At 44.4% G+C, this 12,577-nt stretch overlaps 1 protein-coding gene across 1 annotated transcript in view; it reads right to left on the bottom strand.

Annotated features, from left to right (window-relative positions):
* Positions 1–10: 10 nt before the first annotated feature.
* The window catches only part of LOC129385859 (uncharacterized), a 41,134-nt gene continuing 28,567 nt past the window's right edge, over positions 11–12,577 (bottom strand). The window contains exons 6-8 of the mRNA XM_072289466.1: positions 5,008–5,193; positions 349–465; positions 11–289 (exon numbers count right to left, since the gene is read on the bottom strand). Of these exons, the coding sequence (XP_072145567.1) occupies positions 137–289; positions 349–465; positions 5,008–5,193 (456 nt within the window). The 3' untranslated portion in view covers positions 11–136. The remainder of the gene's footprint in view (positions 290–348; positions 466–5,007; positions 5,194–12,577) is intronic.

A 12,577-nucleotide genomic window follows, 5' to 3' on the forward strand; every position in this document is an offset into this window, starting at 1 on the left:
ATCCGCTTACAATACTTTTTGGTTCGGCAGCACATATTTTACTCAAAAGTACGCATGAGAATTCAGTCCGTTGATATTTTCCGCGCATGAATGATAAGAGTAACGAAATACGTCCATTGGCGCTTGTATGGCCGGACTAAGGATTCGACGCGAAGAATTCGTCGCGCAACGCTTCAATGCTGTGGAAAGGGTTGGTGGAATAGCATTCCGCCTCGAAGTCACCCAGGTGCACGTCGTAGTAGAGCCACGAGAAGCGCTTGCGCAGATTTTCTCGCTTAAGTTTTTGCACCTGCAACAGCCAGGGTCCACGTTAAGCGTCGGCCTTGGGCGCGAGATATTAGGCCTCACCTTGTACGTCACCGTTTGGGCGTCGTCATAGAGGAGGACCGTCCACCTCGAATCGTTGTCAAACACAATGTTGACGTCGTAAAACTGATTCAGCTTATACCTGCCGATTTTGCAACCCTGCGTGAAAAAGGCACACCCGCTTCATTACGAACACTGCGTCGCTTACGCCTGCTTTTTTTTTCATATAAGTTGTTTCTTGTAGCGCAAATAGCTCGAGGACGCAGAAGAAGAGGAGAGACACATACAGCCCAAACACATTGCGTCTTGTGCGTGTCTCTGTTCTTTTTTCTACGTCCTTGTGCTATTTGCTCTACAAGAAAAAAAAAAACTGCAAAATGTTACTCAATAATCCCAAATTTCTACACTGATGGACTTTTATATAGCACCTTCAGTTCCGAATTAGGATTGATTGTTCGTAAATATGGTCGTAAACTTGTACAAGCTCATTCCGAGTCACTGTACTCCCCAATGCAAGACAAACATTACTATATCTACGTTTCAATTAAACATAACAATTCACTTCCCATCTGCATTCCCTAGCTTCATTGCCTGTTAGGTGGTATTGTTGTGAGCAACAAAAACGTTAGGCTCTCGGATCCCCCTATTCTTCTTGAGCATTGCGCAATGAGGGCCTTGAGAACACCACCATTGATGCCATGTGGTTGCATATTCACGCACAGCACTGAAGGGTACAGTTAATGCCTGCCAGTGAATGCCAATTAATGACAGTTAACCAGTTACTGTGAGTTAATGCCAGTTAACCATGCTAACGAGTTCAAATACCTTGGCGTTACTTTCACAACTAACCTTAGTTGGCATCATCATATCAATATAATGTGCTCTAAAGCGCTGCGCAGACTACGATGCCTAAAAACGGCACCAAAGAGCGCAAGCTAACAGCCAATAAATCACTAATTAGGCCTGTTTTAGAGTATGCTTCTGTGGTGTGATCGCCTTGTTGCGCTCACGCGCATGCGTCTACTTTCACCAAGCGCCGAAGGCCGGCGAGCCTGTCAGCGTGATAATGTGCCGCCGCGTATGGTTGTTATCGTGAGGAGGGGTGTTGTTATCTCTCGCTTCGTGAAGGCGAGGCTGTTGAAAAAGGATAGCGAAGCCACGCCGAGTATTCTGTACCGGCAGCCGTTATGCCCGATTAAAATAACGTTCGCCGTCCGGCGTCGTATTCCTGTCTCTGTAACAGCCTCCTCTCATAAAAGATATTTGCAAATTAGAATCCATTAAAAAATAGGCTGTTAATTTTCTCTATGGCCTTTACGACAGTATGTTTCCCCCGTTAACCCACGCACATGCTTTATCACTGGATCCATTGTCGTTTTGTCGCACGTGTGACCGTCTAATCATCTTGCACAAAGTCGCACAAGGATTGACTAACATCGAAGCGTTTATCTCACTGGTCACACCTACTGCGCGGATAACCCGACGTACACACCGATTAAACTCAGATCCCTTCGTTTGAATAATAGATTGTTTTATTAAAGCAATGAAGGTGGCTAGTTCGTGAACGTTAATGATTATATTGCGCTTAGTGTTACACTGACGATATTAAGTGACGGACAGGACGTGGACGTCCTGTCCGTCGCTTAAAATCGCCAGTGTAACACTAAGCGCAATATAATCATGAATATTGTTTTAAGTTCTTTTTTTCCCCACACAGGGTTGAATAATGGAAGGAATTAGGGGGTTCTCTGCGTTCAGTATTTGTAGACTTTGACAGCTCCTACCCTTCGTTCTGCACAGTGACGATTCTGTATCGAAGACTTTGTGTCTCGCCGAAGAAGCCCGTCGAATAGCTCGTCTTCGTCTCTGGCCTCGCAATGTGGTTAAAAAGAGCGATACGACGACCGTCACATACAAGTATCGCTGGAAAAAGGTGACTTAGTCCTCCTTTGGACACCGTAACGCAAGCGTGAATTGTGCCAAAAGTTCTTGTCACAATGTTCAGGCCCATTTGCAGTTGTGGACCGCCTGAGCGATCTCACTTACGTCATAGCTCGCCTACTGTGCTATGGTCGGCAATCAAGCAGAACTCAGCTGACTCATATTGCTCGCCTGAAGCCTTTCTACCCTGCTTGTCCATCCTGACTCGTCCCACGGGCTTCGTCTGCTTGCGGGGAAATGTAACAGATACGAAAGGCACGGACAAGAGGAAAAGAAAGAGAAGATGAAGAGAACGAGGAGTTTGAGAGGCCGGGCTGCGCTGCGATCACGCTACGATTATCGTCCATCTCCTGTAAATAAAACCATTTCTTCGTAACTCTTTGTAACAATGTTTTACTTGTTTTGACAATGCGTAGCGTTCACGAAATCGTTTGCAGCATCTTTGGCAATGGCAATGCCTGTGTGTTTTTGATCCATGAATTCATGTATTTGATTCCTCTACAATTTGTTTAAGAGGAAGCTTTAGCTCGTGCCTAACTCCGGCGCGGCCTATTCAAGTACACGTAAAACGCAGAAACGCTTTTCTGAGATAATCCCTGGATCACTTTTAATGAAATTTGTTGCATTTGAGAGAGAGAGAGTTAAATGCTAATGCCTGTTGTAAACGGAATTTTGATTTAGGGCCTGAAAATATTTTGAAAAATTCGAAAGTTTGAAAAAAATAGAAGCACGACGATTCCAATTTAATATCACTGCACCAAGAACAAATATTGCGGTTCTGTAAACGGCATCTATTATAAGGGTCAAAGCTTACAAATTTGGTGGGTCAACAAGGTGTCATACGTGAATTGGTTACGTTGTGTACAAGGGTTCTTCAAAAGCCGTATTTCCATAATACTAAAGTTTTTTAAAAACATGTATAACATACCAATTTTGTCCGCTGTAGATGTATTATTAAACGCTATTCACAGAATGTTGATATAATTTTTCGTTGTTGAGTTACCAGAGTTCTAACCTTGATAGTTTTGTTTTCAGAAAATTTGGGATTTATGCCAATTTGTAATAAAGAATTGACAACCTAAATAAAAAATTTGAAACCAGCAGTCACTAGAAGTTAGGTTTTCTTTTAAATGCAACAAACCTCGTCAAATTTGGTGCAGTGAAAAACGAATTCTCCTTTTACATGTAGCACCGGAGCTAAAGCTCGGGTGCTCGGATCTAAATACATGTAGAAGGAGGCTTGGTTTTTTCGGCAACCACTGCCCCATATTTGACGAGGTTTGTTGCGTTTAAAACAAAAAAAACTTAATATCTAGTGACTTTTGATTTCCAATTTTCAATTTATATCGCTAATTTTTTATTACAGTGTGGCAAAAATCGAAAATTTTCTGAAAATGAGACTATCAAGTTACAACTCTAAATGAGCAACCGAAAATGATATCACAATTCTGTGAATTGCATCTCATAGTACATTTAAATCGGACAAAACTGATATGCTACACATGAATCTAAATAATTGAGTAATACGTAAATACAACTTTTGCAGAACCCTTGTACACAACGTAAAAAAAGTCACGTAAGATATAAATTAACATATCGAATTTGTCCGCTTAGACTTCTCTAATGGATGCCGTTTACAGAACCGCGATATCGGTTTTTGATGCATACCTATTAATTTATAAACTTCGTGCGTCTATCTTTCCAAACTTACGAATTTTTGAATATACTCTTCATAAACTTCAAGCCATAAATCGAAATTGCGCTTCCAACAGCCACTACAATTTAACATTCCCTCTCGAAAACAACACATTTCATTAAAATCGGTCCAGGGGTTATATTATAAAAACGTTTTTGCGTTTTACATGCACTTGAATAGGCCGCGTCAGAGTTGAGCCCGAGCTAAAGCTTTCTCTTATGGAGGAGACGGAGCTGCAACGTGAGCCCCCCCTCCTAACGGAATTTCTGGCTACGCCACTGCCTGTATTGTCATAATGGGTTCAACTATAACACACGCAGAACTTGAATTTAAAAAAAAAACCCCGTTGTACCTTTGTGCTTGTACAATGGTGGAAGCAGCAAGGATGAGAACGCATAATGCGGAACTTGTATGGAGACTCCAGGCAAGCAACCGTCTATTCTGTAGCAAAGCCGTGGCTGCACTCGGCGCCCTAAAGCATACACGGCATGGGTGCCTCATCTTTGACGTAAGTAGCGGCTGGTGCAACGCTGGTCAAGCCGCCATAGCTGAAGGCTTAGCGTTGGAGGTCACATAATGTAAGCTCAGGAGATCCGTTATAGCGAGATGCCGCATGAACCACTAGCTCGGCGCTCCTACCTCTCTTCAACAGGCTGGCGTTTTGACAGCGAGTGTTGGCGGCTATAGAGTGTGATACGTTCATGTTTGCCTGTGTTCGTGTGATACCGTGCTTGCTAATTTAAATAACAAACGAATTTTTATTGAAATGTATACCAGCTCCCGAAAACATTATTCTTACTTCGTGTAGTTAAAGGCTTTGCTATTGCCATCAATGCTTCCCTTTTGCGGTGATAATCTGACGCTTTTTAAAACCGTGGCTAAAGACGTCGATACATAACACTTCCGATGCGACTAGTGGCATCAGCATTTCAGCACGTTCCTGGACTGCTGTAATAACAGTGAAAAACACTACAATGCAGTGTAGTTAGCAGTAGAGAAGGTGATCTGTGAAAAAGAAATCCTTAATGAATTCTTCGTTCCCTAAAACGATCTCATTTTCATACCTTGTGCAGATAAGTTGGCGTGGAGTTCACGCAAGTCTCGTAGAGAACGTCCTCGTAGGTGCCAGGATAGTATCTGCCTAACGAGTACATCATGGCGCCCATCTCGAGGGAGAGTCCCGCCATCATGTCCTCGGAGATTAATGCAGAATGCGTGTCGTTTTCTAATAGAACCTTGACGCTCGACATCTGCGGAGAGGCGAATGGTGGCAGTTGTTAAGAAAGGCAGCTCCCACATCTACTCAGCAGCAAGGCGTATGCACTGTCAGTGCAGAACATACAAAAACCACGTGACGTGCCAGAATCCCACAGCGTAGCGTCGTTAAATCCTGCAGCCACGACTATGTCGCTAGTTGCGCGTGTAGGCTCACAGAAACGTCACCAGTGTAAACGTTTAGCCTGCTTGACACCCACAACAATGTCATTTTAGTGTTCAACTCCGAGGAGTCGAACCATATACCAGAATTTAGGCCGCATCAGAGCCCGAACCTGAAGTGATATTCTTTAAAGATTCCTGAATTCAAAGGGAATCGAAGCAGAAATAAGAATAACCCTGACGGTGCAAAAAACAAAAACAAAACAAAGCAAAGTAAACAAAGAAGAATAAGCAAGAAAGTTCAGGTGTTGACAGTTCGCGCGACAATGTGACCAGATTTTTTTCGCCTCTCTTGGTAGATTCCTTCAGTCCTCCAAACAAAAGCAGGTGGTGCCATGAAAGAGGACAACAGGGACGGAGCATGCTGCCTGGCATACATTTAGTATGCTAACTTTGAAGGAAAAGTTGGGCGAACAAAAGTGGCAACCGCAAATGCTATGGCTACACATCTTGGTACAACTTATTTATGCAAGGCTAAAACATATTAAAGACATGCAAAAACAAGTACTATAACGTAGAAAGTTGATACCATATATTTTCCAGAGAGATCGGATGGCTATATCTAAAATTTTGATGTCCAATACACAGCACGTGAAAAGAGTGCGTTTGCAGAGGAACTGGGCAAAAGAACTTTGCAATTGTACCATAATACGATATAAGAAACTTCAGCAACAAGTATTTAAGGTGCAGATACAACATACTACCGCAATTATTGTATCAGATACGATACTTTCCATTTGCACCTGAAGATACTTCGATTCAATCGGAAGTTTCTTATTATAGATATTGATAACGTAGCAGCAAACGCGTATGGACAACAATCATTGCTTGGAAATTTTTTTAACTCCGACCAACGCTGTTTCATGTTTCTTACCCAACCTTGTAACGCGGTCAGCGCATGGTTTGTTTGAACTCAGGTTGACGGTTTTAATGCCTACTTTCTTAGGATTGGTTTCCCGATTTTGGCACTTTGAGTGTCAAAAACATCTGCCTTTTGTTTGGAGTGCACTGACTATATAAATATAGGGGATCAAAGTTTAGTAACGTATGAAGGAGCGCTTGTCCATTCGTAATGTGCTGCTTTCGTAGCTTATTCAAATGTTGCAGAATTCTTATCACGTAATGTAGTCCAAAAAATTGCTTTTGGTGCTTGCAAGCCCGAATCACGTAGACAAAATAGCCGCCTTATGCACAAGTCTACCGGAAACCACCCTGTACACAAACACCCGCACGCACGCACGCGCGCACACATACCACACGTGTGAAGTAGCTAGAAAAAAAGTCCAACTATACTTTAAGCATCATTTGTTTACCGGTCGGGTTCAGTGTAAATTTGCGAGAGTGAGAAAAACAAAGAGGGAAATAGTAACGAAGTTAACCAGCGACTAAATATGTGATATTTCAAATATTGCACTTACGGCGAAAGTCTTTGTGGAAAAAGATGTATAACCTTTTCAGAAATCCGCATTGAACTTGGTTCACCAGCGTGCTAGCATTATTTTTTGCATTCCGCCAAATTGCGTAATTAGTCTATTTACGTAATAAACGTCTTTAGTGTTATAATTGGATGAAAAGTGTCAAAGGGAAAATTGTAGAGCAACATGAAAAACTCCCGAAACACCTTTCTGCTGCTCAATACGTGCTACATAAAAGCCTTTTCGCGAGCGTGAAAGAAGCCCGCGAATGCCCGAAAAACTGCCGTGCGACTGGCCGCTCCAGGCACTTTGTGTGTGTTCCGTGGGCTGCTTTCCCGCTCGGAAAAAATACTTTTATATAGCACGTATTCAGCAACAGAAAGGTGTGTGTTGCTCTAATTTTATCATGGATAATTTTCATCAAAATATATTGAGAAGTTGGTTAATTAAGTAAGACAAATTACGTAATTAGGCGGAATACGAAGCATAATCAGAGTGTTTCCAAGCGAAGGCAAACGACGTTACCTTGGTTCTGGCCAGCTACGTGGCATTTGCATATCTTTAGTTTGGTGCGTGATAGTTGGGTCTCCCTGTATCATCATCATCTTCTTCTTCTTCATAAACATCAGCCTGTTTTATGTCCATTGCAGGACGAAGGTCTCTCGCTGCGATCTCCAATTACCCCTGTCTTGCGCCAACCGTTTCCAACTAGCACTCGCGAATTCCCTAATTTCATTGGTCCCCCCAGACTTCTGCCGACCTCGGCTGCGTTTCCCTTCCCTTGGTACCCCTTCTGTAACCGTATTGGTCCAACGGTTATCTAACCAGCACATTATATGACCTGCCCTGCTGCAATTTTTTCCCTTGACGTCAATTAGAATATCGTCTATACCCGTTTGCTCTGTTATCCAAACCACTCTCTTTCTGTCTCCTAACGTTGTGCCTAGCCATTTTCATTCCATCGCTCTTTGCGCGGTCCTCAACTTGTTCTCAGGCTTCTTTGGCAGTCGCCATGTCTCTGCCCCATATGTCAGCACTGGTAAAATTCACTGATTGTATACCTTCCTTTTCAACGATAATGGTAAGCTTCCGGCAAAGAGCTGACAATGTCTGCCGTGTGCGATCCAACCAATTTTTATTATTCTATGAATTTCTTTCACATGATCAGGCTTCCCTTGATTAATCGATCTAGGTAAACCTACTCCTTCACAGACTCTAGAGGCTGACTGCCGATCTTGAACTTTTGTTCCCTTGCTCGGCTATTCATGCTAATCTCTATAATATATATATATATATATATATATATAGACAGCTTTTTAGTGACCATGAATGTTGCATCCCGTTATACAAATGTACCACACGCGGATGGCATTCACGCAGTTCTACATGTTATTTCAGAAGCGTCGTTTGCGATACCCATTGACTGTCACAGATTTCCAACCCTAATAAAGCTTGTGTTAGTGCCAAATAATGTTGTATTTATGGAAAGCACTTCGTGCAAGTCAACGGCAAAGCAATGGGAACTAACATAGGTCCCTATTACAGCAACATATTCTTCGGCATACTGTGATCAGGGTATCTTGAGAGCTGCGCGCTCAAAGCAATTTCTTGCAGAAAGTTCACGGATGACGGATCTGACCCTGCGGCGAGGAAAAGTTATTGAAGTTCATTTCTCATTTGAATAGAGCCCATTCAACGATCTCACTCTCGCAAACATATACGACTCCGCAATCACCTTTCTGGATACAAGAGTAAGTGTGCACAATAACGCGCTCATCACATAGGTTCACAGAAACCCAACCCATAGGCAACAATCATGGTGTCAGCGCGCATAGACAAACATGAAGACATCGCACTCGACGACCGTGGATGCTCTCTGTCAACACGCTGGTGTGAGGAACCGCGGCAGAAGCAGCGAGCGAAGTGACCTTCGTTTTGTTTATTGCGTCAACGCAAACAGAGCTCCGAGAACACAGCCCACGCAATGCTACGAGCCATCGGCCCACCTAGACTGCGCCCCCAAAGCAGATCGCTTTCAAGATAAAGCCTACGCGAGCGCGCATGGCCGAAGCACAACGCCTCCCTCACCCGGTGCCATGCGTGTGATGGTAGACGACGCGCTTCCTCTTGCCTTTCCTTCCTTGAGCACACGAGATTAAGCTGCAATTGTCGGTTTACGGTCCAACGCTTTCCCTCGCACACAGCGTACGGTGCGCGCGGACTAGGCTATCACGAGATGAAGCCGCTACTTCCGCATCGCAAGCAAAACCTGTAGCAACTGCCAGTGGAGGGCAATCCAGCACGCCCCCGCCTACCTTCCCCCTCCGCAACGTATCGCCTCGTTTCTCCTTCCCTATTTCTCTCAACGTCACCTCGACTTTTCTCTATGTGGCGTTGTTTTGCCGCGCCCTCAGCGCGCTGCATGGAGGAAGGAAACTGAGGAGAGGCCCTACCCCCTCCGCGCGCTAGGAGAAAAGTGTGGAGGAAATGACGTTGTAGATTCGCCTTTGTTTTGCTGTTTTTTTATTTGTTTGCTGTAGTGGCCCCGCCTTTCGGGCCACAATGGCGGCTTTGTTATCGTTCTGTGCGCTTACACGTGTTGCTCCGTAGGTTTCGTACCGTGGCAAAGGCGCCGTGCGGGCAGGTTTGCGTTGGTTTCCATGATTTGTTGCGCTGCGTTATATGGACCGTGCTCTACCGGAGGTTGCTGTGGCCAGGTGGGACAGGAGGAACTAAAGTTCGTGAAATGATCGCGCATGCAACGCTGTACGCAATGTACCGCGCCACGGCAATGGCTACGGACGAAGGAATATCGGCGGGAAATGTTGCCCTCTTTGGCGGAATCATGCTAACGTGCTAACGATTGCTTAGTAATGCTGCGGAGCGCGCGGGTCCGGGCAGCACGGTTGCGCGCAGCGCGGCGCGCTTTCGCGAGAAATGAAAACAAGAGAGGAGAGCAGGCCCGATAAGCGGAGCAAAGCCATGAACAACGCCAACTTCCGCCTTCACTTTAGCTTCAAAAAGAGTGACGTCAGGGCCTCTCCTTAGTTTTCTTCCTCCGTGGCGCGCTGCTTCGTACATTCCCCGGCGCGCGATTCTCTGGCCCTCCTTCGCGGATTCGCACAAACATACGCCGATTGCACTAGCTGGCCAGTTACGCTTGCGCGTAAAAACCGTCCGTCCGTCACGTAAGACGATCGCTTTCAAGAGCCGCATCCGCAAGCAACTTCATCTTCGTGCTGCCTGTCGCTTCAACGCGAATAAAGCGGGGAGAACACAGCGCTCACGGAGCTCTCATCCCACCACGCACCCTGCCCGTTTCACAGATCCCTTTCAAGATACCGCCTCTCCTCAACGCGAAGCGGCAAGAACTCTGTGCGCGAAGCTATCAGCAGTCGGCAATCTTCGTCCGCATCGCATATTGCTTTCAAGATATGGTCTGCGTGGCCGTGCTCTACGCAGCCGCCGCCGGAGTGCGTTTGATCAGGGTTCATAACGGTTCGATGTAGATGGATAAGGCACTAAAGAGTGATAAGGGCTTATAATGACCGCAACGTAATCAGCGCACTTGGCGCCTCCACCTGCAGTAGTTTGCCTTCGTTACCAATGCACATTGCGCCGCTGTCCGCACCATTTCGTGTCGCCCCAGCGCTGTCGTTTGTACTTGCCGGATCAACTTTCATAACACCGATAACACCGGTTTGGGTGAGGATGAGAAAGTGGTACAATGCTTAACCATACTTAAACAACTCCCAGAAGCGTTTCTGGGCGAATTTTTTGTTATATGGTTCACCATTATAGAGGAAACGTAAATGCTTGCCTTCGCACTTTGATGAAGTCCGGACCCCGCCCGGCTTTTTTATTAACACTTGAGCTTTATTTTTGCAAATCCTGAGAATATGAGGGTACGTGCATTAGAGGCACCAGCGGCGACCACATCATCTGTATGTTTTGACTTGAACATTTGTTGCATTTCCATTGTGAACACCATTCACAGGCACAATGTATTTAAACATATACACATGAACACGTTTATTATATATTTAAAGAGAAAGAGGTAGCTAACTAAAATTAAGAAAGAATACCATCATCGTATCTAGTAAAATTCTTTCTCCCATCTTCAGGCAATCATTAGATACTGGTGTGCTGCCCTCAGAAAAGAAGATAGCTTAGGCCACACCCATGTTTAAATTAGGTTATACGTACGCACCGGAAAACTGTCGTCCAATATCATTACCATCTATATGCTGCACAATGATGCTAGCACTTGTAATTGCATCATATGTCTGCAGCCACCTGGAAGTTAACAAATTCTCATTTTCTAATGAACACAGATTTCGGAGAAACTTCTCACGTGAGTCGCAATTATTCGAATTAACTGATTTACATACTAACACGAAAGAGGATCCGCAAACTGATTGCGCTTTTCTTGAGTTTTGAAAAGCGTTCGACCTTGTAGAACATTGCCGTTCGATTCTGAAATTATCGGCTCTTATATCAGATTTGCTTACGCAAATATGGTTTCGCAATTTCGTATCTAATCGTCAGCAATTTCATCCGAAATTTTTCAAACACTATATAACCGAGCCTATGATTTCTGTCATTCGCTTTCACGGTGTTAATGTACAACTATGCGTTAAATACTGTTTTGTTATAGGCTAATTATATCCTGCTCGCCCTGTAATTCTATTGATCATATCTTACTGTGTGAAATTTTTTTGCTGAATGAACTGTAACGTTCAAAACCATGCGGTTTGTTCATCGTATATATTGTAATACTGTATTACTGTGTATTAGCGCATCTCTTACCCTGCATTATTTGTATATGTATTGTAATTGCTGCATGTTATAATCTTAGGTTGTATTCTCCCCCCTTAATGCCGCTAGGGGCTTGCAAGGTATATTTAAATATATATGGTCAATTGTTCCGGTAGTTGATTATCCAAGAATTTCATGACGTAAGGCACGCCACCCTTGGTCGCGGCTGATAATACTTCACCGGTACTCTACTCTCCCGTATCTCCTCGCCATTAGATTAGAAAAAAGATCTCAGTGCCCTTTACTCTGCGAAGAAGGATGACCAACGAAGCTGTGTATGTGCGCCTCTTAAGCGAATGTGTGCAAATTTATACGGTCGATAACACTACCATCCTTACTGAGTATAGCTTTCTATTACTTTAGAATCGCAATCGATGTTGTGTCTCTCGGGCGATATTTCGACTTTTTTACGCACCACAGGTCTCAGTGGTCCGCTCGACCATTTTCTGTTATGCACTATTGTTATCCAATCAGCATTACGCCACAACTGGTGCGCTTTTGCAAACACTGTCAAACTGCGTCGTGTTGTCGCATTCGCACTTTCGTAAGCTCAGATTAGCTCAAAGCGCAACTACTCCTTCTCTAATAGCCTCAAAACGCCAATAAGCTGGTATTCATGAGCACAGTGTAATGTGGGCGTGTCAAGAAGAGCACACAAGCAGCGGTAGCGTTATGCCGCTCCTCGAGTGTTTTACGGTGCCATACTCTGCAACACGCTAATGTGGTCTCTCAAATGCCGTAGCTGCCGCAATAAAGTAGGTGCCCTGGGGACAGCGTACGGGGCCGCGCGATAGCGGCGATGAGTAAGCGGCGGTGTACGCTTGCTCAAACAAAATATTGTGTTTGAACTAAGATAAATCACCCTACTCCCTTTCTATTACTTGAAAAGGCTGGTGGTGGGAATAGAAATTGCAGTTCTCAATTTTGAAGTGTTAAAATTGCGGGGCATGTCATAGTCGAGGGC

This window comes from Dermacentor andersoni, chromosome 7 (genome assembly GCF_023375885.2).
Source record: "Dermacentor andersoni chromosome 7, qqDerAnde1_hic_scaffold, whole genome shotgun sequence".
Lineage (NCBI taxonomy): Eukaryota > Metazoa > Arthropoda > Arachnida > Ixodida > Ixodidae > Dermacentor > Dermacentor andersoni.